We start from the raw sequence: 26,996 nt of genomic DNA, 5'->3' as shown, positions 1-26,996 counted from the left end.
GAAGTTACAATAGTTTTGTCCCTTTAGAAAAGTTCTGAAGAAAGGCGCTGAGTGGGCAGTCTGTAAGGTTTTTCAGCATCTGAATGCAAACTAATATTAAAATGTTTGACATTGTCAACAGTAACCATTTAACACCTTAACCACCATGGACGTAAATGTACATCCTGGTGCGGAGGTATTTAGCGCACCAGGACCTACATTTACGTCCTGTGTATGACCGCTAGCATCGGAGCGGTGTTCGCGTCATACACTGCAGGTCCCGGCTGCTATCAGCAACCGGGGACCCACCGGAAATGGCTGACATCCGTGATCGTGCGTATGTCCGCCATTAACCTCTCGGATGCCGTGATCTATGTAGGTCACGGCATCTGTGGCAATGCGCATGTTAAAATAGATCATCGGATCGCCCGCAGCACTGCCGCGGGGGCCCGATCATATATAATGGCGGCTGGAGGTCCCCTCACCTGCCTCCGGCCATCTCTTCGGGTCTTCAAAAAAGTTGAAAAAGTAAAGAAAAAAAGTGAAAAATCCCCTCCCCAATAAAAAACGAAAATTGTCCCTTTTTCCCGTTTTACCCCCAAAAAGCGTAAAAAATTTTTTTAATAAACATATTTGGTATCACCGCATTCGTAAATGTCTGAATTATCAAAATATAATGTCAATGATCCCGTAAGGTGAAGGGCGTAAACGTAAAAAAGTCCAAAAATGCAGCTTTTGTCACATTTTATTCCCCCCCAAAAATGAATAAAAAGTGATCTAGAAGTGTTATATATGCAAATGTAGAATCAATAAAAAGTACAGATGACAGCGCAAAAAAGGAGCCCTCATACCACCCCATATACGGAAAAATGAAAAAGTTATAGGTGGTCAAAATAGGACAATTTTATATTACTGATTTTTTACAAAAAGTTTGATATTTTTTTTGAGCATTACAAAAATATAAAAGTATCTAGCCATGGGTATCATTTTATAGACCCACAGAATAAAGAACACATGTCATTTTTACCGTAAAGTGTAAAGTGTGAAAACGAAACCCTCCAAAATGTGCAAAATTTTGGTTTTTCATTTGTTTCCTTCCTAAAAAAATATTTTTTTGGGTTCGCTGTACATTTTTTGGTAAAATGAGGTTTTATTACAAAGTACAATTGGTCACGCAAAAAACAAGCCCTTATATGGGTCTGTAGTTGGAAATATAAAAGAGTTATGGATTTTAGAAGGCTTGGAGGAAAAAATGAAAACGCTAAAATAAAATTGGCCTGGTCCTTAAAGGGGTATTCCAGGCAAAAACTTTTTTTTATATATCCACTGGCTCCAGAAAGTTAAACAGATTTGTAAATTACTTCTATTAAAACATCTTAATCCTTCCAATAGTTATTAGCTTCTGAAGTTTTCTGTCTAACTGCTCAATGATGATGTCACGTCCTGGGAGCTGTGCATGATGGGAAAATATCCCCATAGGAGCTGCACAGCTCCCGGGACGTGAGTCATCAGAGAGCAGTTAGGCAGAAAACAACAACTCTACTTCAGAAGCGAATAACTATTGGAAGGATTAAGATTTTTTAATAGAAGTAATTTACAAATCGGCTTAACTTTCCGGAGCCAGTTGATATAAAAAACAGTTTTGGCCTGGAATACCCCTTTAGGGAAACATTCTCTCAGGAGCTGAGCTTTTTTTTGCCATTTTTTTTCTTTGAGATATATAGTGAATTAAGATGACAGGGTAATTTAAAGCTTTCTTCCTAGTATCTATCTTTAAGTTACATTATTTGTTTGTCCAGATCCAACAGCAATGTTATGTTGCACTAATGCAGTGTACTCTGTTGACGTTTAGATGGTGCAGACCTTATATAGCAACGGGGCAAATTCAATATGGGAACATTCTTTGCTGGACCCAGCATCCATAATGAGTGGAAAGCGAAAAGCCAATCCCCAGGATAAATTGCAGTAAGTCAAATCTATCTTCAGCTTTATTTTTGTTCCGCTCTCTTGTCTGCATTCTGTTACTCCCATGTCTTAATTTGTGTATCACTTGGTGATGAGCTCAGATATATGTTCGATTATTATTCCTAATTTTGCAAACAATTCAAATAGCTGAGGCTCTCTACATGGGCCACTGGATAGTTAAGGCCCCTATTGGGCCACTGGATTGCATTAAGCAGTTTCAGAAATCTGCTCCTGGTACCGGTGTCTGCCGCTTCAACTAAACATGTCTCTTTCAAGGGGTATTACAGGCATTCAAAATATTTTAGAGGGGGCCATGGGTGCATTCAGTATAAAAAAGGAACTATATAGGCACCTGTCCGTATTGCTCCATAGCTGCTGCTCTGATGGCTCCAGGTCCCCACTGCTTTTGGCTGCTTTGTGCTTTCTTTGATGTTTTGTTCCATAAAGAAGTGCCCACTCAGCGAATCACTGACTGCAGTGGTGACCTGCATCAACAGTAGTTAGCCAAGCAGTTGTTTCTTGCAGGAACTAAACTTCAGAGGAAGTAGGGAGCTGCAAGCCTGGGAGCCATTGGAACAGCTACTGCTGAGGATTGGGGGAGATGAGTATGGTTTTGTTTTTATTGTGACAACCCCCTTAGCCTACGTTAAAACATTTTGTATATCCATAATGCTCCAATTAATCATATATAGCTTTCCTTACTGTCATTTGAAAAAACTTTTGACATGTTCTTCTCTAACATAGTGGTAAATTTTTGTGGTAACTTGCATCCTTTCTTGGTGAAAAATCCCAAAATTTGATGAAAAAATTCTACATTTTTCACAAAATTTTCAAACTCGCTATTTTTCATGGACCAGTTGAGGTTTTAAGTGGATTTGAAGGGTCTTCATATTAGAAATGCCCCATAAATGACCCCATTATAAAAACTACACCCCCCAAAGTATTCAAAATGACATTTAGTAAGTGTTTTAACCCTTTAGGTGTTTCACAGGAAAAGCAGCACAGTGAAGGAGAAAATTCAAAATCTTCATTTTTTACACTTGCATGTTCTTGTAGACCCTATTTTTGAATTTGTACAAGGAGTAAAAGGATAAAATTTATACTTGAATTTGTAGCCCAATTTCTCTCGAGTAAGCACATACCTCATATGTCTATGTAAAGTGTTCGGCGGGCGCAGTAGAGGGCTCAGAAGCAAAGGAGCGACAAGGGGATTTTGGAGAGTACGTTTTTCTGAAATGGTTTTTGGGGGGCATGTTGCATTACAGGAAGCCCCTATGGTGCCAGGACAGCAAAAAAAAAAACCACATGGCATACCATTTTGGAAACTAGACCCCTTGAGGAATTTAACAAGGGATAAAGTGAACCTTAATACCCCACAGGTGTTTCACGACTTTTGCATATGTAAAAATAATTTTATTTATTTTTTTACCAAAAATGCTTGGTTTAGCAAACATTTTACATTTAAAAAAAAAGGTAATAGCAGAAAATTGCCCCCAAAATTTGAAGCCCAATTTCTCCTGATTCAGAAAAAAAGTGCTCTGCTGGCGCACTACAGGTCTCAGAAGAGAAGGAGTCACATTTGGCTTTTTGGAAGCAAATTTTGCTCTGGGGGCATGTCGCATTTAGGAAGCCCCTATGGTGCCAGGACAGCAAAAAAAAAAAACACATGGCATACAATTTTGGAAACTAGACCCCTTGGGGAACGTAGAAGTGAACCTTAATACCCCACAGGTGTTTCACGACTTTTGCATGTGTAAAAAAAAAAATATTTTTTTTTACACTAAAATGCTTGTTTTCCCCCAAATTTTACATTTAATAGCAGAAAATACCCCCCCAAAATTTGTAACCCCATCTCTTCTGAGTATGGAAATACCCCATAAGTGGACGTGAAGTGCACTTGGGGCAAACTACAATGCTCAGAACAGAAGGAGCATCATTGAGCTTTTGGAGAGAGAATTTGGCCATGTGCATTTCCAAAGCCCCCCGGTGGTGCCAGAACAGTGGATCCCCCCACATATGACCTCATTTTTAAAACTACACCCCTCACGGAATGTAATAAGGGGTGCAGTGAGAATTTACACCCCTCTGGCATTTGACGGATCTTTGGAACAGCGCACTGTGCAAATTTAAAACTTTATATTTCATTTTCATAGACCCCTGTTTCAAAGATTTGTCAGACACCTATGGGGTGTAAATGCTCACTATACTCCTTGTTACATTCCTTGAGGGGTGTAGTTTCCAAAATGGGGTCACATGTGGGTATTTATTGTTTTGCGCTTATGTCAGAACCGCTGTAAAATCAGCCACCCCTGTACAAATCAACAATTTAGACCTCAAATGTACATGGTGCACTCTCCCTTCTGAGCCTTGTTGTGCGCCCGCAGAGCACTTTGCACCCACATATGGGGTATCTCCGTACGCTGGAGAAATTGCGTTACAAATTTTTTTCTTTTACCACTTGTGAAAAGTATGGGGCAACACCAGTATGTTAGTGTACAAAAATGTTTTTTTTTAACACTAACATGCTGGTGTAGACCCCAGCTTTACCTTTTCACAAGGGGTAAAAGGAGAAAAAGCCCCCCAAAATTTGTTAGGCAATTTCTCCCGAGTACGGCGATACTCCATATGTGGCCCTAAACTGTTGCCTTGAAATAAGACAGGGCTCCAAAGTGAGAGCGCCATGCGCATTTGAGGCCTAAATTAGGGATTTGCATAGGGGTATTCTAAGCCAGTGATTCCCAAACAGGGTGCCTCCAGCTGTTGCAAAACTCCCAGCATGCTTGGACAGTCAATGGCTGTCCGGAAATGCTGGGAGTTTTTGTTTTGCAACAGCTGAAGGCTCAGTTTTGGAAACACTGCCGTAGGATACATTTTTCATTTTTATTGGGCGGAAGGGGGGGGGGCAGTGTATGTGTGTATATGTAGTGTTTTACTCTTTATTTTGTGTTAATGTAGTGTAGTGTAGTGTTTTTAGGCTACATTCACACTGGAGGCAGATTACACCGAGTCTCCCGCTAGGAGTTTGAGTTACGGCGGAAAATTTGTTGCAGCTCAAACTTGTAGCGGGGAACTCGCTGTAATCAGCCGCCAGTGTGAATGTAACCTGTACATTCACATGGGAGGGGGGGGGGGGGGGGCAAAACTACAACTCCCAGCATGCACTGACTGAACGTGCATGCTGGGAGTTGTAGTTTTGCAACAGCTGGAGGCACACTGGTTGGAAAATACTGAGTTAGGTAATAGAACCTATTACCTAACTTGGTATTTCCCAACCAGTGTGCCTCCAGCTGTTGCACAACTACAACTCTCGGCATGTACTGATTGCCAAAGGGAATGCTCGGAGATGTAGTTATGCAACAGCTGGAGGCAGGCAAGTACAACTCCCAGTATGCCGAGACAGCCTTTTGCGGTTCCTGAATGCTGGGAGTTGTAGTTTTGCAAGATTTAGAGGGGTTCAGGCTGGAGATCACTGACAGTGGTCTCTAAACTGTAGCCCTCCAGATGTTGCAAAACTACAAATCTCAGCATGCTAAGACAGCAAACTGCTGTCTGGGCATGCTAGGAGTTGTAGTTTTGTAACATCTGGAGGGCTACAGTTTAGAGACCACTGTCGGTGATCTCTAGCCTGAACCCCATCTTGCAAAACTACAAATCCCAGCATGCCAACACAGCAAACAGCTGTCAAGGCATGGTGGGAGTTGTAGTTTTGCAACATCTAGAGGGCCACCGTTTAGAGGCCACTCTCCAAACTGTCGCCCTGCAGATGTTGCTAGGCAACAGACTCCCAGACACGCCGCCGCCATACTCCCCTCCACCGCCACCATGATCACAGCCGCCGCCGTCATCTGGAGCTCCGCCGCCGGGTAAGTGACCGCCGCCGCTACTACACGGTTCCCCTCGCTGTGCTATTGGTCGGTCGCTCCGGCCGATCAATAGCAGGGATAGGAAGGGGTGGCACCCCTGCCACCCCACTCCTATCCCTTCAGGTGTTCGAGGGTGTCTTGGACACCCCCGATCCCCCTTATTTTATCGCGGCGCCGCCGTTGGTGGGCAGAGGGAGAGCTCTCCCCCTGCAAACACCATAGATGCCGTGATCAGAACGTGTAGTTCGCCTGGACGTATGCATACGTCCAATAGCGGGAAGGGGTTAAAGGCCGGCTTCACACAGGCGTATTACAGCTGCTTATACGTGTCTGTTTTATGGCCAGAAGTCCTGCCCTAACCTGGAGTCTGATGACCCAAACTGACAGGTGTTTGTTCTGATCTTCAGACTTGTGGTCAGGTGGGGAATTGTGGCCATAATACAGACACATATAAGCAGCTGTAAAATGCCCGTGTCAAGCCAAGCATAGTGTACTGAGTGTACAGGATTGTTGCAGCTGAAAGCAAGTAAGAATGTTAAATTGATGTATTACTGACACTGATCGGAGACCTGTTCCGGAGATACAGGGTGTATTAGCCTCTGCTGCCAATATGTAAATGTTGTCCTTTGTGCAGTGGAGACGGGACCTGATATATCCAGCATCCCTACCTCTGTCCCCTCTGCTCTGATATACCTGCCCACCTCATAAATATACATCTGATCCATTTGACCATGTGAATGCACGGTGGGTGGGCATATGGGAACGGAGAGGACAGAGGCATGGATTCTGAATATGCTGGGTCCCACCTCCGCAAAGGACGACATTTACATATTGCCAACAAAGGCTTATACACCTTGTTTTTCCGGAACGGTGGGCCGACCAGGGTGAGATAACCATCACTATAATTCTGTGTATTGGATCTACTGCGGGTAAACCAGCTGTCAGTTTTCCTTTACGGAGTTGAACTAGAAAGTATATTAGAAATCTTTAAAGGGGTACTCGGTGAAGAATTTTTTTTTTTTTTTTTTTATAAACTGGTGCCAGAAAGTTAAACAGATTTGTAAATTACTTCTATTTAAAAAATCTTAACCTTTCCAGTACTTATCAGCTGCTGTATGGTCCACAGGAAGTTCTTTTCTTTTTCAATTTTTTCTGTCAGACAGAGGTGTCAGCAGAGAGCACGGTGGTCAGACAGAAAAGCAATTTAAAAATAAAAGAACTTCCTGTGGAGCATATAACGGTTGATAAGTAGTGAACGGATTAAGATTTTTATACAGAAAAATTTACAAATCTGTTTAACTTTCTGGCACCAGTTGATTTAAACATTGTTTTTTTTTTTTCACCGGAATACCCCTTTTTAGGTTAATAACATTTATAAAAGACAAGCTTTCCAACTTTCTAATGATTTTGTTACAGTTTCTCACAATCTTCATGGTGTTAACTTAATGTCATTAAATGATAACACCATATTGTTTACAGGCTATATAAACCTAGTTTTGCTGTTAGCTGAGCGAAGATTCATTGTATCCAATCTCTGATGTAAATACACTGCTCTAAAAAATAAAGGGAACACTTAAACAACACAATGTAATTCCAAGTCAATCACACTTCTGTAAAATCACAATGTCCACTCAGGAAGCAACACTGATTGACAATCAATTTCACATGCTGTTGTGCAAATGGAACAGACAACAGGTGGAGATTATAGGCAATTAGCAAGACACCCCAATAAAGGAGTGGTTCTGCAGGTTGTGACCACAGACCACTGCTCAGTTCCTATGCTTCCTGGCAGATGTTTTGGTCACTTTTGAATGCTGGCAGTGCTTTCACTTTAGTGGTCGCATGATACGGAGTCTACAACCCACACAAGTGGCTCAGGTAGTGCAGCGCATCCAGGATGGCACATCAATGCGAGCTGTGGCAAGAGGAGGCGGAGAAGGAAAATATGACCCTTACAGAGGCGCTGCTAGTTCCAGAGTAATGTAGATGCCAACCAGAGGTATTGGTAAAAAAACACTGGAGTGGTTTATTAGAGCATAAGAGGACAATGAAGTACACAGATGACGCGTTTCGGGGGAGCAACCCCCTTCCTCAGATCAGTGTCCACTGATCTGAGGAAAGGGGTTGCTCCCCCGAAACGCGTCATCTGTGTACTTCATTGTCCTCTTATGCTCTAATAAACCACTCCGGTGTTTTTTTACAATACCTCTGGTTGGCATCTACATTACTCTGGAACCAGCAGCGCCTCTGTAAGGGTCATATTTTCCTTCTCCGCCTCCACTTCCATCAGGATCGGATCTCTTCCTTCCCTAGGACCCAGGCTCAGCAGCAGTTCCAGCCCTTCTGTCACCCACGGTGTGGGTTATATGCGAATACCTTATTCACATTCGCGGCCACTACCTAGGGGCAAGTGCTGCCCGTTCACTGTGACTTTGTTTTAATCTGTTATCCCTGTTTAGTGGTAACGCACAAGGCGCCTGTGTCGGTCTCTCCTTTTTTCTCTCCCACACTCAGCTGTGGCAAGAAGGTTTGCTGTGTCTGTCAGCTTAGTGTCCAGAGCATGGAGGTGCTACCAGGAGACAGGCCAGTAGATCAGGAGATGTGAGGGAGGGCAACAATACAGCAGCTACCTCTATCTTTGTACAAGGAGGAGCACTGCCAGAGCCCTGCAAAATGACCTCCAGCAGGCCACAAATGTGCATGTGAGGGCCCGACATCCACAGGTGGGGGTTGTGCTTACAGCCCAACACTGTGCAGGACGTTTGGCATTTGCCAGAGAACACAAAGATTGGCAAATTCGCCACTGGCGCCCTGTGCTCTTCACAGATGAAAGCAGGTTCACACTGAGCACATGTGACAGACGTGACAGAGTCTGGAGATGCCGTGGAGAACATTCTGCTGCCTGCTACATCGTCTAGCATGACCGGTTTGGCGGTGGGTCAGTAATGGTGTGGGGTGGCATTTCTTTGGGGGCCGCACAGCTCTCCATGTGCTTGTCAGATGTAGCCTGACTGCCATTAGGTATCGAGATGAGATCCTCAGACCCCTTGTGAGACGATAATGCAAGACAATGCTAGACCTCATGTGGCTGGAGTGTGTCTGCAGTTCCTGCAAGAGGAAGGCATTGATGCTATGGACTGGCCCGCCCGTTCCCCAGACCTGAATCCGATAGAGCACATCTGGGACATCATGTCTTGCTCCATCCACCAACACCACATTGCACCACAGACTGTCCAGGAGTTGGCGGTTGCTTTAGTCCAGGTCTGGGAGGACATCCCTCAGGAGATAATCTGCCACCTCATCAGGAGCATACCCAGGCGTTGTAGGGAGGTCATATGGGCACGTGGAGGCCACACACACTACTGAGCCTCATTTTGACTTGTTTTAAGGACGTTACATCAAAGTTGGATAAGCCTGTAGTGTGGTTTTCCACTTTGATTTTGAGTGTGACTCCATATCCAGACCTCCATGGGTTGATAAATTTGATTTCCATTGATAATTTTTGTGTGATTTTGTTGTCCGCACATTCAACTATGTAAAGATGAAAGTATTTCATACGATTAGTTAATTGAACAGTATTTTCAATATGCGAACACTATTTTCAATAACTTCCAGCTATTTATATTAGGAATATATACCTTGATAGTATCTAAAGAAAATGAGAGTAGATACTTGTTACATGCACTGGTTATTTAGTAGCTTTTGTGTTCAGTTTAATTTATTTTCTAGGCACATAGCTTATTGTAATTCCAGGAATGTATAGAAGTATTTGCCTTGGGGGTAATACAAGATATAAAGAAAAGCATTGAATGTGCATTAATACAGTTGCAGCAGTAGTCAGCGCAGCTCTAGTTCTTGCTGTTCTGTAATGCTGTAAACTATCTTTGCTGGATAAAAGAAGTCAACAATGTATTTCTTGTTTCAGGAAAAGTACCTAAACTTTTTTTTTTTTTTCTTTTTTAATTCTCCTTCTTACAGCCCAAATAAAGCTGAGTTTATAAGAGCGAAATATCAAATGCTGGCATTTGTTCACCGTTTACCATGTCGAGATGATGATAGTGTTACAGCCAAAGATCTTAGTAAGGTAAAACAGTTTCTCATAAATTACTGTCTTAAAAATCTGTTCTGTCTTGTTATAGCAAATATCGTGACTTCTGGGGCTCTGATCGGTAAAGAAGGAATATATTTAGTACAATATTGCTACATACCTGCTGCAGCTTCATGGCCTGAGCATATTCCGATTTTCCATAGGGCTGTGATTTCTTAGAGAAAAGTAAATTTTTGAACAGCAAGCCACACCATTCCACATTTTTAGAAACTTCAGAAATACTCTACATAACTATCTGAGAGTTCTGCCAGGCAGTTCATTGCAAAAGCTCAGCAGAGAGCTAAGGCCCTGCCTTTGTGCCTTGTTGGCAAACGTCCGTCAGGCACTTTTTTTTCTTTTTCTTTTTTTTGTGCCTTAACGGACATTCTTTTTTGATGGGACACAACTTAAACATTTACTATTAATGGGTCCATTGGGCTCCTTTGTTTTCTGACTAGAGTAACGGGAGGGAAAAAAGTTGCTTGATGTATTTCTCCTCCCGCTATTCTCCCTGGGTTCCCCAACTGACATCGCAACGACAGTGTGTAAGAAGCCTAAGTTGTCTGACAACAGAATGCAGTCAAACCTCTTTCTGTTTCCAAGTGCAACTTATAGAGTTGTCAGTCTCTATCAATCTGTCTTTTGAATTGTTGTCACAACCCTACAACAGCTGAAAAATTGCATTGCATTTATACAGTTAAAGGGGTATTCCAGTAAAAAAACATTTTTTTTTCATATCAATTTGCTCCAGAAAGTTAAACAGATTTGTAAATTATTTCTATTAAACATCTTAACCCTTCCAGTACTTATCAACTGCTTAAGTTGAGTTGTTCTTTTCTTTCTGACAACAGTGCTCTCTGCTGACACCTCCGTCTGTTTCAGGAACTGTCCAGAGTAGGTGCAAATCCTCATAGCAAACCTCTCCTGCTCTGGACGATTCCTGAGTCCAGACAGAGGTGTCAGCAGAGAGCACTGTGGTCAGACAGAAAAGAACAACTCAACTTCAGCAGCTGATGAGTACTGGGAGGATTAAGATTTTTAAATAAGTTATATACAAATCTGTTTAACTTTCTGGTACCAGATGATATATTGAGATATATATATATATATATATATAATATAATATAATATAATATAATATAATATAATATAATATTATTTTTTTTTTACTGAATATACCCCTTTAACACTTTTTAGAAATAGTGTTGCTGTTACAATACACTAGTCCACAAATTAACTGAGGTCATCTGAATTGTGGGGTATTTATTTGTGGTTGGAAACTTTTACTGGAAATTAGTCTTTTTATGTGATCACGTCCTTGCGACAATGGTAAGAACTGTGATTGTCAGAAAGAAAAAATGTTCAGATGAGATACATTATTCTCTGGACACATTCACATTATGAATACCATCCTTTTTCCCCTTAGATACAACTATTCCTGCTATGGACTTTATTTTACAAAAATATTAGCATAAGTCATTGTTTCACTCTACTTTCCAGGAGTAATCTTTTTATAATATACTATTTTTTTATTTGCTCTTGTCCTGATGTGGTAACCTAGTCGTGTCTATGTTGCACACTGCTCATAATAAAGAGGAGAAAATACAATGTTGGCTAATAGGCTTCCATATGCTCATGTGGGTCCTAGTGTATTAAATTTGTCACATCTGCATTGGCAGCGAGGCCCCATACTGCATAAGGGGTTACTCTGTTTCCTCTATTATTTGTGAATGCAGCATGGACATTGGTCATTATTTGCCTTATTAGAAGACAAATGCTAAGGAAATGCATTAAAATTGTGTGTAATTCCTAGATTTGTTAAGCCTAAACCCTTCAGGATAGTAACTTAAGGTATATGATTCAGTTTTGAGTGGAATATCATGGGCCAACTCCAAAAGTGTGTTGGTATTGGGTTGTGGTTTCTGGATGTCTTGCTCTAACACTTCTCTCTCCTGCCCTCCTTTTCTTTAGTTCTATGTGGTGAATTTACTTATGTTTTCAGGTTTGCTGTTACACACCATATTCTAAAAGAACATAATTTATGCAGTGATCATACAATTATTTATTGCAGTTGGTAGATTGGTATCTGAAGTCACTGGAGCAAAGCTCAGACCATAGCAGTTACTTCAGTGTCAGTCAGACTGCTGTCTCACTTTTAGGAGCAGAAGTTAAAGGGGTACTCCTGTGGAAAACTTTTTTTTTTTAAATCAACTGGTGCCAGAAAGTTAAACAGACTTGTAAATTACTTCTATTAAAAAATCTTTATCCTTCCAATACTTATTAGCTGCTGAATACTACAGAGGAAATTATTTTCTTTCTGGAACCCAGAGCTCTCTGAATTACGAGCACAGTGCTCTCTGCTGACATCTCTGTTCATTTTAAGAACTGTCCAGAGTAGGAGAAAATTCCCATAGTAAACATATGCTGCTCTGGTCAGTGCCTAAAATGGACAGAGATGTCAGCATAGAGCACTGTGCTCGTGATGTCAGCAGAGAGCTCTATGTTTCAAAAAGAAAATAATTTCCTCTGTAGTATTCAGCAGCTAATAAGTACTGGAAGGATTACAGAGGTAATTTACAAATCTGTCTAACTTTCTGGCATCAGTTGATTTAAAAAAATTTTAAATAAAATCAAGTTTTCCACCGGAGTACCCCTTTAACTGTGTTTAGAACAGATCATCATTGACTTAGAGATACCAGACTGCAGTGTGGGTCACCTGAGTGCGAATGACAGGTGATCATTCTACGGCATGCATGCTTTCTTTCTACTGCTTTTTTTTTACTTTTTAAGTGTTTTTCATCTGCAAGTTATGCACAAAAATCTAAAATAAAGAGTGGGTTGTTTATGTCAGTTATCCAAAAAGGAATACATCCAAAATCTAAAGTTTACTGTAGCTGAACAGCATAGCGTCTTATATTTCGAGTTTGACTGTCTACCTTGTCTACCACATTGATTGACTTTTCCTTTTCTTTTTTTTTCTTGGTATCTAGCAACTTCATTCAAGTGTTAGGACTGGTAATTTGGAGACTTGTTTGCGGCTGTTATCCCTAGGGGCACAAGCAAATTTTTTTAATCCGGTAAGTTGCTACTCATACATTATGGCCCATATTTATCAATCAGCCTGAAACCCTAATTGTTTTTTTCCAACAGCAACCAATCACAGCTCAACTTTCACTTTACCAGAGCTCTTAAAGATATGAAAGCTGAGCTGTGATTGGTTACTGTGGGAAAACCAGACAATTAGGGTTTCAGGCTGATTTATAAATCTGGGCATATGTGTTCAAGTCATTTGGACTGAAGCAAGTGCAAGCAGATAGGGTTTGAAGTTCTGGCATTGAATGCTTTAGTAATATGTGTGACAGATGTTAAAATGTTAAAGGGGTACTCCGGTGGACTTTTCCTCAGCAGCTGAAAGTAGAAGTCTTCTACTTTTAGCTGCTGAGGAAAAGTCCTACGGAGGACTTGAAACGCGTCCAGCTTTCCCTTCTAAGTGCCACTCCATACAGCCAAAATCCCAGAGGCAGAACCCTTCAATTTTCGGCGCATCAAACCTATGCGCAACGCTCCAGCCATGAGGATACGCCACACTGGGCTAATTATCAGAGCCATTACAAGGATCGGATCCTCTACAATTTGCTGTATCTTTTGAGACAAGCCGTGTCTTTAACAGCTGACCATCATCTGTACCAAGCCGGGACCACCAGCGTCACATCAGGTACTATGTATACAGCTATGCTGTACTTTTGAAGCGCTGCAGTCCCCTGTTTATTTGCCCACCAAAACCCACTGCATATTTTGAGACCGCAAAATCTCTAGCAGCAGGTGTTTCATTCAAGAGAACTAAACCCTTTACACAATTGTATGCATAAATAGTATCACTTGTCTAGCAACATTGTATCCTCCCTATAAGCTCACTTCAGACGTCGCTGTATATCGTTGAGACTGCCCAGTCTCTAGCAGCGGGCTCTTTGCACAAAGAGCCAGAATTTAGACATCGGATTACAAACGATTCACATACAAGGGGATTCATTTGAACAAAACTACTAAGAGATTAATATGCACTTTATTTTCATGGTACCCACCATCTGAACTATTAGATCAATTTCTCAAGAATATCTCTATTTTTTTGGCTGGCTTATCGGACACTGGATAATTTTGACTGATTTATTGGACACTGTGGATAATTTTGGATGTTCGGATACTGTGGACACTCTTATATTTTTTATAAATGTTTTACAATTTTATGAATTTTACTAATTCTGTTGATATTAGTTACAATTGGCATATTATATTTGTATATCTATTGTGAATTTTTGTGTATTTGCCGACCCACAAGGGCCCTGTGAGGTTCGGCACACACTTAAACTATCATAGATATTTTATTATAATAAACATATAATCATCCAATATTCATTGACCCTGAGCCTCAATTTCCATTTTTTATTTATTGCATTTTTTACACCCTGGGTATAGGTGTCATTTGAGTAGCTCGGGTCCCAGGAAACTAGTTGATAAGAGCCTCTCCTACTCTTTATACAGATTTGTAAATTACTTCTATTATTTTTTTTAAATCCTTCCAGTACTATCAGATGCTGTATGTTCCACAGGAAGTTCTTTTCTTTTTGAATTTCTTTTCTGTCTGACCACAGTGCACTCTGCTGACACCTCTGTCCATGTTAAGAACTGTGCAGAGCAGGAGCAAATCCCCATAGCAAACCTATCCTGCTCTTGACAGTTCCTGACATGGACAGAGGTGTCAGCAGAGAGCAAATGTGGTCAGACAGAAAAGGAATTAAAAAAAGAAAATAACTTTCCCTGTAGCAAACAGCAGCTGATAAGTACTGGAAGGATTAAAACCTTTAAATAGAAGTCATTTACAAATCTGTTTAACTTTCTGGCACCAGTTGATTTAAAAAAAAAAATGTTTTCCACTGGAGTACCTCTTTTAAGGAATGATTATTAGTTACTTGTCTAGTCCCTGCTACTCTAATGTTCCCATTGGTTATATTGGTGAGCCACAGTCTGGATGGCTTTTTTTTGACAGAGCTGCTGTGAAGTTACATGTCCAGCTGATGCCACTGTTCTTCTAACTTTCTGCTTTCAAGAAATTCTCTTGTGTCCTCACCTTGCCAGGTAGATATATGGCTATGTAGCGTGACCATCCCAAACACACAACAGATGAGAAAAATCATTACTGAAGCAAACGTCACACTTTTTATTTATTTATTTATTTTTAATACACTGTCATAGCTAAAGTTTAATACATTGTATTACAATAGATTTGGGCTAGAGACTGCATATTGCAGTTCTGTTATGAGGTTCTTTTAAAAAATAAAATCAGGACAAACCCACAAGTAAACAAGTGCAACAATGCTGTTATGTTTGGGCTCTTAAATGAACCAATATGGAACTTAAATGGACACTGTCAGATACAAAAACTCTTGATATGTTGTAAAGCATGCAAAACCAATAGGTTTTGCAATTGCTTTCATTTGAAAATTTTCAGTATTTCATACTGAAAAAGCCAAACAACTGCCCCCCCGGCCTGCTTGGGCACATACTAGTCCTGCTGTGTCCATGCGTCCATCACTTATGTCATGGACACACTTCCTTGATTGACAGCTGTGAGCGCAGGGCTCGCAGCTGGAGAAAAAATCCTCAGACTGTCAGCTTGTGTCCTGCTACTGTCAGTGAGGACAAGCTGGGCGTTGTAGTTTTGCTAATGCTAGGGGAGATGTGAGCACACAGCATACAGAGGGAGGGGGCATAGACCTGCACAGTGAGGCCACACCCCCTCCCTTTGAGAGGAATTCAGACTAGTGAGCTAAATTAAAAGTGTAATAAAAAAAAATAAAGGTGCTGGACATAAAAATTAGATGTACATGGTCAGGAATTTTTCTTTTATTGGAATGTTTTTTTTGTTGGATTTGACAGGTACGCTTTAAAGGAGATGTCCGGTATGCACTATTCTTATTCCCTCTTGCCCGGACTGCAAAAAAAAGAGAAAAAAAAACTTTCACTTACCTTCCAACGTTCCCCCGGAGTTCTGCAACAGCTGATCGATCGGCTGTTTACTTCTTACTTCCCTTAGCCTGAGACGTCACACGGCGCTTCAGCCTATCACCGGCCGAGGGGGGACATCGCTATGGCTGGTGATAGGCTGAAGAGCCGTGTGATGTCCTGGGCTAAAGAAAGTAGGAAGTAAACAGCCGACCGATCAGCTGTTGCAGAACTCCGGGGGAACGTAGGAAGGTAAGTGAAAGGTAACTTTCTCTTTTCTTGCAGCCCGAGCAGGATGGAATAGGAATAGTCCATACTGGACATCTCCTTTTAATGGATTTTATATACAGTGCGTGTGTGTATATGTGTGTATGTATATATATATATATATATATATATATATATATATATATATATATATATATAATATTACATTTTTTGTTTAAATTTAGGATGCTTTTTAAAACTTACATTTTGTTCTTCTACCACAATGATATCCTCTAAGGAGATATTTATTTTTATATCATGCAGCATAGGTTATTTTTAGATAATAATGTAGATGGTTTTTGTGTCTGCTGTATTAGTTGATGTAGCATGCTTGAGTTGTCTCCCATCTAATTCCCCTCTGATATGGCTTTCCTACTGCAGCCTACCTTTCCCAGGATGCATCTGGTTTTGCAGAGACAGAGGGGGCAGACCTGATCACTGCACTTGAGTTCTGAGTGCATTAAGTGATCACTGACAAAGAACTTCTGTACCCTTGTTCACACTAGAGAGCAGGAGTCTCAAACTCTAATTATCTGGGGGCCACTGGAGTTATAGGCTGGATGAGGCTGGGCCGCATGCACCCCTCACATATAATGGCCCCCATCATGCGCCCCTCACATATAATTCCCCCATCATGTGCCCCTCACATTTATAATGCCCCCATCATGCGCCCCTCACATATATAATTCCCCCACCATGCGCCCCTCACATTTATATTGCCCCCATCATGCGCCCATCATGTGCCCCTCACACATAATGCCCCCATCATGCTCCCAGACAGGCCCCCATATAGATATGACCCCCCATCTGGTAGGACTCCCCAGTAGGTACACAGGTCCCCATATAGATATGACCCCCATCTGGTAGGGCTCCCCAGTAGGTACATAGGCCCCATATAGATATGACCCCCATCAGGTAGGGCACCCACTGATGGGCGTCATATCTATCTTGGGGCCTGTCTGCCTACTGGGGAGCCCTACCTGATGATCAGGTAGAGGTTCCCAATAGGTGTAGAGACCTCCACATAGATATTACCCCCAGCAGGTCAGGCTCCTATTTAAACATAAGAAGATAGGTTACCCCCTGGTGATAAGCAGATCCTCCCTTATTAGGCAAGTAATTAGGCAAGTTAAGTTTCACAGCTACTGTACGTACATCTCCCTGCTGCAGCCTAAAACGAGTCTTCTTTGCACGGATGCGCGTTAGGTGACGTCATCACATGCACCGCGCAGGACGTCTGCGACCCAGAATCCTGAGCTGCGGATGCGGTCACCAATCACGCGCATCCCTCCAGGAAGGCTCGTTATAGGCTGCATCAGGGAGATATAAGTACAGTGTACATGTGTGAAGTCTTCCGGCATTTAGCTGCTTGCCTGAACCAGGGCTAAATGCCTGAAGAAATCGCACACAGGAGAGTCCATGTATAGACTTGTCTACTATATCACTGCAGTACATTTGTCCACTGGCTGGGTGTGGTTTTTCAGCTCTGGTCCATTGAATTGTATGGAGGCAAGTTGTAAGAACACACACAACCTGAGGATGAGCTGAGCATGATGCTGTTTTTGGAAGAAATTCACTTTGTTTTTCTATTCTTTGATAGTTCCTCAAATGACACACTGCAGGAATACTGGTTGTAAGTTTGCTTGGTATAGGCAAAAAAAAAAAATCTGGAATGCTATTTTAAAGCATAACTCCAGCATTGCTCTACCACCTGTTCTTCTAAGTTTGGTGTGGAGAGACACTAAACACGCTGGGCAGTCAGTTTGCCATACCACGTCAAGAGTTCCTTGCAAACGTGTTTTTTTTTTTATTTTTCGTTTTTTAAATGAATAGTGCTTGTGCATGGAACTCACTGTGCATGATATGGTTGCCTCTGCAACATAGCCTGCATCTCTCCATATCAAACTTTACAAAATGAGCAGGAAAGCAACGCTCGAGTTGCACTTTAATATGATTTAATGAATTCTTATAGCATAAGTGCGATCATTCCAGAATTAAGTTGTTGTTTTTTTTGGTTTTTTTTCCAGGAAAAGGGAAGTACACCTCTACATGTAGCAGCGAAAGCAGGGCAGATACTACAGGCTGAGCTGCTTACAGTTTATGGTGCAGATCCAGGCACACCTGATTCTGCCGGGAAAACACCCATCGACTATGCAAGGTCAGGGTTATATAGTTTTTGTTTCAGGTCAAAAGCTTCACCTTAACTTGTTATTGCTGTAGAAAGATGAAGTTTTTAACTCCAGACCTTCTCACTTGCTGCTTTTCTCCATTGTTTACTTTGCGCCTTCACATAAGAAATGATGGGTCACGTGAATATTTAGAGACAGTGGTGGACATTTACTAAGCTAAATGTGGCAGAACAAACTGACATACCGTATTTATCGGGGTATACCACGCACCGGCCTATAACACGCACCCTCATTTTACCAAGGATATTTGGATAAAAAAAGTTTTTTACCCGAATATCCATGGTAAAATGAGGGTGCGTGTGTGCGCGTGTATACCCCGATACACCCCCAGGAAAGGCAGGGGGATAGAGGCCGTCGCTGCCCGCTTCTCTCCCCCTGCCTTTCCTGGGGTCTAGAGCCCTGCTGCCGGCTCTTCTCTCCCCCTGGCTATCGGCGCCGCTGCCCGTTCTGTCCCCCTGACTATCGGTACCGGCGCCAGGGGGAGAGAAGGGGCAGCGGCACCGATTGCCGGCCCCGTTGCCCCCCCCCCCCATCCCCGGTGGCATAATTACCTGGGTCGGGTCCGCGCTGCTGCAGGCCTCCTGCGTGCGTACCCTGCGTCGTTGCCGCACCGTGCAGCGCATAGCTTCTCTCCCCCTGGCTATCGGCGCCGGTACCGATAGTCAGGGGGACAGAACGGGCAGCGGCGCCGATAGCCAGGGTGAGAGAAGGGCCGGCAGCAGGGCTCTAGACCCCAGGAAAGGCAGGGGGAGAGAAGCGGGCAGCGACGGCCTCTCTCCCCCTGCCTTTCCTGGGGGTGTATGGGCGTATAACACGCACATAGACTTTAGGCTAAAATTTTAGCCTAAAAAGTGCGTGTTATACGCCGATAAATACGGTACTTATTTAACATCACATATTTTATTTATTATGTGCTTCACTATACCAGGGGGGTGTGACTTAGTTTAAAGGGGGTTGGGCATAAAATGCAACTACACATGAGTATTGCGCCAGAGTTTCAATGCAAAATATGGCATAAATTAAGCCAATAGGGGGTGTAAAGTTAGAAAAAACTGTATTGCATGTGTTAAAGCAGGCATTCTGAAGGTTTGCCACATTTCTTACACTGTACGTTGTATGATAAATGTGGTGCAAAAAATGTCCCTCTTATTGGTTTGGTAAAAATAAATAGGAACACGCCATTATGTGTTTCTCCATGTCAAACATATCAGGTTCTACATTCTTCACATCCCTGTGTGTTGCATTGATGAAAATTGGATAAGTGCCAGAGCCATGTCCAAGATGAATGTAAGCCACATATAGTTGTAATTCATTTAGTTGAATTTTGAGCCCTTTAAGGTGGATGCCCTTTTATTTATATATGAGCTGTTGTCTTTTATTACATTTTAGTGTTATGCACATTATAGTTATGGTCATTTACTACTATTTAGCTGTAAGGATACATGCACACGTGGCATTTCTTACAATATCTTTTTACAATATCCAGTTGGCTGTTCGTGCAGAGACCTGATGAGTTCTAAGAGAAGCTCTATGTAGCCCTTTTCTGCTCAGTCTAGTAGACTTCAGATAAGCTAGCAATATTAGATTTTTTTAAATCCCACACGCAACTTTACTGATCAGCTGTTACTGCGGTGCTCACGTGCCACAGCTTCCTCATAATTTACTTGCTTTCCTCTTTGCAATCGCCATACTTTTAGTAGAGGCAGTGCAAGGAACTGCAGCTTTTCCCCATTCATTTGAATGGGACAATACTGCAGTCACCTGCACCACTAGTACTAAAAGTATGGCGAGTGCCGCGGTGTGGGAGTTGGTCCCTATTGAGCTTATATATATAGTTTGCTTATCCAGATGATAGGCCATACATTTTATGCACTTTAAGCTGGTGTCTCACACAGGAGTTTTTTGGTTTTTTTTGTTTGTTTTTTTGGAAGGCTGCCACTGAATATTTGAGCAGAAGCCAGGAAATTTAAAATAATAACTATAAAGAAAGAATGTATAATTTTCCTTTTTTTTTTCTATAAATTTTCCATTTATTTTGAGTCTTCTGGCTTTGGCTCAAAAACTACAATCGCAGTTTGCCCAAAAAAAAATAAAAAATGCAGTGATACCGGCCTTTAAGGTGTTTTCCTATAATGTCGACTTTTCACCTGTCCATGGGATAAGTCACATTATAGCTCCATCCGCTGAAATCCCCACCAATCATGAGAACAGGACAGTTTAGTATCCCTGTTAGAATAGAGGGGTTGTTTGCTCTTAATGCCATTCCATTTCAACTAAAAGAGGGTGCTGCATATGGCTGAGCCCTATGCTCTACCTGTTGCAGTCCTATGGACGTTGAATGAAGTGAAAGTACTCAACCGTTGAGCCATTCAACTGGAGTAGTTAGGCTCACCATTTTTGTGATATTTAACTCAACCTGTCTTTTAAGAGGTTTTCCAGGATCAAAGTAAACCTAGCTGCTTTCTTCCAGAAACAGCACCACACTTGTCCTCATGGTGTGTGTGTGTGTGTGTGTGTGTGGTGTTGCAGCTCGGTTCCATTGAAGGGAATGGTGCCAAGTTAAAATGCCACACACAACCGGAGGGCAGATTTGTTTTTTTATCCTGGACCAGATAGTTATGTATACATGTGTTCTTTTGTTGAATTCTTGTTAGGTAATCCTCTGTCATGTTAACAGAACAAGAGGGAGAAAGTTAAGGATACAACACAGGAACTAGTTTGCATGGCAACATGAATATCCAGAAAACCACCCATTTAAAAATAAATACTAGTAACAGTTAAATGAAGCTTGTTAATATTTGGGGTAAAGATTGATGGAATTGTCCTTTTTAAAAGCCTTGTTTTCCTTTCAATAGGCAAGGTGGCCATCATGAATTAGCAGATCGTCTAGTGGAAATTCAGCATGAATTGACAGACCGGTTAGCATTCTATCTGTGTGGGAGGAAGCCGGGTAAGCAGCAGTAACAATTGGGAACTTTGATAATGAAGTAAATAAAGATAACCAATTATGCATTTCCTTTTATTTCAGACCACAGAAACGGACAGCACTTTATTATACCCCACATGGCAGATAGGTAAGGAGGAGTCTTATATTTTACTTAATAACTATAATTGAGAATTGCATTTAATAAGGATTTGCGATATATATTATATCGACTCGCGATTTTTGCAAATTGCGATATGCTGGGAGTTTTGCTACAGCTGGACAACACTCTGCTTGGGAAGCACTGTCATAAGTAATAATAGAGGCACGGGTGAAAGATAAAAAACCTGATGCTCCCCTAACCCCAGCCCCAGTAGCTCTGCTGCAGATCCTGTTCTCTTCCGTGCGATCCTGTTATCTTCTCTGTCTGCAGCAGACCTATGGGGCACCAGGGCTAGGTGAACATGAGGTTTTTTTTATGTTTTTCCCACACCCCAACACAACATTAATGGGGGAGATGGGACATGGGGTTGTGGACATGAAACTGGGGTAGATGTGACATGGGGTGGGGGGGGGGGGGGTAGATATGACATGGGGGGATTGACATGAAATGGGGGTGTGGATGGTAAATGGTGGGGCGGGGGAAAGTGGAATGGGGAATGGATATAAAATGGGGGAGATTAGACATGAAATTGGGGTATTTTACAATTTAAATTACAATCGCATATCGAAATTGCCATATTTACCTCCCCAAAACGTGCAGCCTTAAAGGGGTACTCCGCCCCTAGACATCTTATCCCCTATCCAAAGGATAGGAGATAAGATGTCAGATCGCCGGGGTCCCGCTGCTGGGGACCCCGGGGATCGCTGCTGCAGCACCCCACTATCATTACTGCGCAGAGCGAGATCGCTCGGCACGTAATGACGGGCAATACAGGGGCCGGAGCATCTATACGTCACGGCCCCGCCCCTCGCGAAGTCACGGCCCGCCCCCGTCAACACAAGTCTATGGGAGGGGGCGTGGCGGTCGTCACGCCCCCTGCCATAGACTTGCATTAAGGGGACGGGCCGTGATGTCATGAGGGGCGGAGCCATGACGTCACGCTGCTCCGGCCCCTGTATCGCCCGTCATTACGTGCAGAGCGAACTCGCTCTGTGCTGTAATGTTAGCGGGGTGCCGCAGCGGCAATCCCCGGGGTCCCCAGCAGCGGGACCGCGGCGATCTAACATCTTATCCCCTATCCTTTGGATAGGGCATAAGATGCCAGGGGCGGAGTACCCCTTTAATAGGGTATCTAGTTGCAGAAAGCATGTACGTCTCTATGCATAAACTTTGTATCCCCAAAGATACATCCAATTAGATGTAACAAAAAATGTATAAGTAAATACATGTTTTGGATTTAGTTAATATGTATTATGAGTAAGGAAAAATTATTTTTACAGTGAATCCATTATCTTCCCCATTTGTTAGGTGTAACAATATACTTGGAAATAATATGCATAATTATGCGCAACCATTTAACATCAAAGTGCCTCAAGCGGCTGTCTTATAACTTCAGCTGTTCTGGAGGATCTTTCTTTTTTTAATATTATACAGGAGAGAGACAGCTGCGGGGCAGCTGCGGAAAGCCCTTGTAAATGGCATCTTTGTTGTGTAGACTGCTTTCATGGAAGGGTTTTTTTCCCTTTGCATTTTAAATCTGCATCCATAATGTTAATTTTCCTTTTTGTTCTGTGGCTGTTCATGTGGAAAAAGGAGGCTGTAAGTAAAGAATCTTATAAGGTTTATTTTTTTTTTTATTACTTATGAGGATGGCCATGTTAAGATATTGTTATTGCTGTAGCCACCTCTTATCATATTGGGGCTTGGTATGTTGTTTTCACAATTGAAATAAATTGCAGATCTCTGATAAAATTTTATTTTCCTGGTGATAGATATTAGTAAAGGTAATGATCATATTCCCACTGTGGGTAATAAAAATGATCCCTGTAAACACTGTTCCCTTACCTTATATTCAGCTGCCTTCATCAGTCCCATAGCCATTTAATGGTGGTGCGGTTGCATATGCATATTGCTGCTTTATTTACTCATACGACAAGGGATCCTCCATTCTTGTAATTGGTGGGGTGCCACTGGTCGGACCCCCACCAATCTACTCATTACTTGTCTTGTGGGTAGGTAATAAAATATCATCTGTAACCCATTTATATAGAGACATAACCCCAAAAGTTAACCACACTTAAACTCCCTACCCAGCAGTTTGAAAGAAGTGCCATCTAAATTATGTTTTGAAGATCATATTGGGGAAGATTGCAATCTTAAAGAGTACTCATGATCTTGTTACGTTTTCTAATCCTCCCAGTTCACTGCCCCCATCATAATAAACCACCCCCTGACTTTATTTTTTATTATTTGTTCGTTTTCTACCTTGATATTGCTCTGTATTTTCTGCTCAGTCTCAGACAGATTTACAGACTGGGAAGGGGCGTTACCCAGCAGGTGCGACAACATCCGAAGCCATACAGGGGAGAACTTCCTCCCTCACTCTGCTACACACAGCCCAGAGCAGTTCAGTGTGTGAGATGAGCTATGATTGGTTAAGGCTGAACACACACCCCTCAGCACTCCAGACTGCATTTCCTGATTTTGGTCTTCTGCTGGGCCAGCAGGAGTCCAAAGTCTGTGCAATAGTTTGGGGGGGGGTTGGGTGCTTTGGACAAATAGGGAGGCACCTAGTGGCAGCTTTTTTAAACACAAATAAAAAATAGAAATCTTAATTATTATTATATTTTTTTTTTTAAACAAAGGACATTAGAAAGATATTTTTCATTTACCATAAGGAGTGCAATAGCAAACATTTGCTTTAATGAGAGCGCCCATTTAAACCACCACTAAATGAAATGTCTCTGTGCAGAGCCCATAACCCTTTGACACCGCTCAAAAATGTGTATCACTGGACATCTGACAAAACATTCTACAATAACTACGCTAACTGAATGAGCCTTAGTTTACAGTCTCATAAGAGAGGTCTATGAGCGGTACCAAAATGGACCTTTCATTGTGAAAATCAGAAGGGGCCCAAGATAAGATGATCTTCCTATATGCATGTATGATATAGCACAAGATTGTTTTCACAAGATATCCTAGTTAATATATTTATTTTGCTTTGAATCATGTATTTAAGTCATGTATGACAGCTCTTTTTCTTGTTTTCAGCAGTCTAGACCTATCAGAACTGGCTAAAGCTGCAAAGAAAAAACTTCAGTCTGTGAGTATAAAGTAGCGTTCCCTAGCACTATCTAGGGTTTTTTGGGGGCATTTCTAAAGCCTCTTTTTTCTGCAGTTAAGCAATCACTTGTTTGAAGAATTGGCCATGGATGTTTATGATGAAGTTGACAGACGAGAAACAGATGCAGGTAAGTGTCTACTTGCTATATGCTTGTTTTACAGTAGAGTGCTGCAGTCAGATAATGTGAGTTTGGTTTACACCTTCAGCAGCCACATTATAAAATAAATGTACATGTGTAGCAGATAAAATGAAAGCATTGACTACATTTACTGAGCCAGACATATGTGGTGTGGTGGGACAAGACATAAGGTCAAAAGCTGTTTTGCTTTATTTTTAGCTTATCGCTTATTACCCTCTATGGTTCTCACAAGGTTCTGCACAAGACCTGCCATGCATGTTATAGCCCTTTTATACGTTCACCCTTAGCTTAGAAAGCCAGAGAGCCATTTCCATACTCCCTATTATGAAATTTTCAGTAGAGCGCAATTACAAGGGCATCTCTTTTTTTTTTCCTCTGGAGGATTTGTCCTGCATTACATGAGACCCGTTGATATGAATGGATGCTGTATCCAAAGTGACTGAAATCAAGTGCTTCATTCTTGACTATGTAGTGAACCAGATTTAATAACTGCGTCTTAAAAAATAAATAAATAAAAAAAGCGTTAAAACAAAAATGCAAATTCATACCACTTCTGCCTTTGACTTGAAAAGTGACATCCTACAGCAAGTTCTAAGGTGATTTTTCATTTGTACAAAGTTTATCAAAGCAAGATACGTCCTCAGCTCTCAGCACTGAACTCTAAGGTGTGTCAGCTCTGCCTAGTAGCTTGCAAAGGGAGCACGAATATTTAACACTATTTTGTAACACAATATTAAACACCATATCCATCACTATGCCCTGGAGGCATCATGACTTTACAGTCTAGATCATCTTTAAGGGAAAGGGAGCTGAAATATTTAGCTCTCTACACTGTGCTGAGGTCCCACCAACATTACCTGACTTTTGTCTCTGCCAGACTGCTGCAGGAGACAATCTGCAAGCAGGACTGCAGACAGGACCAGAAAAGGACCCCTGGAGACTAATCTATTTGGGGTTAATTTAACACAAAGTTACAAAATGTTATTAAGAAGTATATTAGAAAGGTAGTAGGCTAATCTATAACCTATTATTTTTTTTATTACTATTGACAGGTACCATTTAAAGAACAGAGACACTTTATTTATATGTTTTATTCATATCAAACAAAATAAAAATCGAATCGAACAAACGTGATGGCAGGATGTTATACCTGCTTCTTAGATTGAAAATTTTCTCATTTTGCTTACAGTTTGGCTGGCAACTCAGAACCATAGCACACTTGTTACAGAGACCACTGTAGTACCTTTCCTTCCTGTGAACCCTGAATATTCATCAACGCGTAACCAGGTAACTTGTGTGGCATGTCATTGCTTTAGGTTAAGTCTGTATAAGAGAATTTCCATCTTTTCTAATGCTTAAGTGGGCACTGTCATATATAAAAAAAAACTTCTTACATGTTGTACATCTTGGCAAAACAATAGTTTTTCTAATCTACTTCTGTAAAAAAAAATGTATTCAAGGAAAACTGCCTTTAAAAATCCCACCAATAGGGATCCCCATACCTCTTGGGACACTGATGAGTCCCACAGCAGCATAAGTGTGTGCAAGGGTCATGGACACGAGGGTGATTGACAAGGCTGCAGGAGGAACACAGTCTGCAGCTACACTGCTGTAACACGAGTTTTACCAAACATGTGGCTCCAGCTATTGCAAAACTGCAACTCCAAGCATACCTGGACAGTCAAAGGATGTCTGGGCATGCTGGGAATTATAGTTTTGCAAAAGCTGTAGGCACACAGCTGAAGGCAACACTGCTTCAACAAAAGTTATCCTAGTCCCAGCATTACAGGACTGGCAAAGGATGATACACATGAATGACATAGGAAACCACTGTACTTTTAGCACTAAACCTTTGCACTAATTTAGGAAGATGTAAGTTATACACTCTCTACACTCTATTGTCTTTGGTGGTAGAGTACAGGAAATCTCCAATAATTATTGTGTTTGCGTGTACAGCATAAAACCAGAGAGGAAAGGGTTACAGAGCAGGGCTGCCAGGCTCGCCCCCGAGAGCAGTGAGCAGAGGGAGGGAGGGGGAGGAGTCATCACAATGCAGACAAGAGATGGACACGCCCCATCCCTCTGGGAAGATGGAAAAGATATTGAGCAGCTGTAATATGCTATTTTAGTGAAGTATCAGTGATAGATAAATAAAAATTACATGTATATGATCAGAATTAGGTACTGAGTAACATATAACAGTTTTTGTGGAATCTGATAGGTATGCTGTAAAATATATTATTTGTACAGTTTCTAAACAGATGTATGCAACAAGTGATAAAATATTTTACTTT

The 26,996-nt window shown here is 41.7% G+C and overlaps 1 protein-coding gene across 5 annotated transcripts in view; it reads left to right on the top strand.

Annotated features, from left to right (window-relative positions):
• The window catches only part of GIT2 (GIT ArfGAP 2), a 101,599-nt gene that overhangs the window by 32,486 nt on the left and 42,117 nt on the right, over positions 1–26,996 (top strand). For 4 of the 5 annotated variants that reach the window (XM_056528893.1, XM_056528871.1, XM_056528885.1 and 1 more), the window contains exons 3-11: positions 1,832–1,944; positions 9,786–9,891; positions 12,885–12,971; positions 18,189–18,319; positions 21,206–21,300; positions 21,379–21,424; positions 24,491–24,542; positions 24,618–24,690; positions 25,892–25,989. In XM_056528893.1, the coding sequence (XP_056384868.1) occupies positions 1,832–1,944; positions 9,786–9,891; positions 12,885–12,971; positions 18,189–18,319; positions 21,206–21,300; positions 21,379–21,424; positions 24,491–24,542; positions 24,618–24,690; positions 25,892–25,989 (801 nt within the window). The remainder of the gene's footprint in view (positions 1–1,831; positions 1,945–9,785; positions 9,892–12,884; positions 12,972–18,188; positions 18,320–21,205; positions 21,301–21,378; positions 21,425–24,490; positions 24,543–24,617; positions 24,691–25,891; positions 25,990–26,996) is intronic. The other variant, XM_056528875.1, reaches the window with a different exon arrangement.

This window comes from Hyla sarda, chromosome 1 (assembly GCF_029499605.1).
Source record: "Hyla sarda isolate aHylSar1 chromosome 1, aHylSar1.hap1, whole genome shotgun sequence".
Lineage (NCBI taxonomy): Eukaryota > Metazoa > Chordata > Amphibia > Anura > Hylidae > Hyla > Hyla sarda.
Note: the sequence above shows the minus strand (reverse complement) of the source record. Positions and strands in the feature narration are given on the sequence as shown.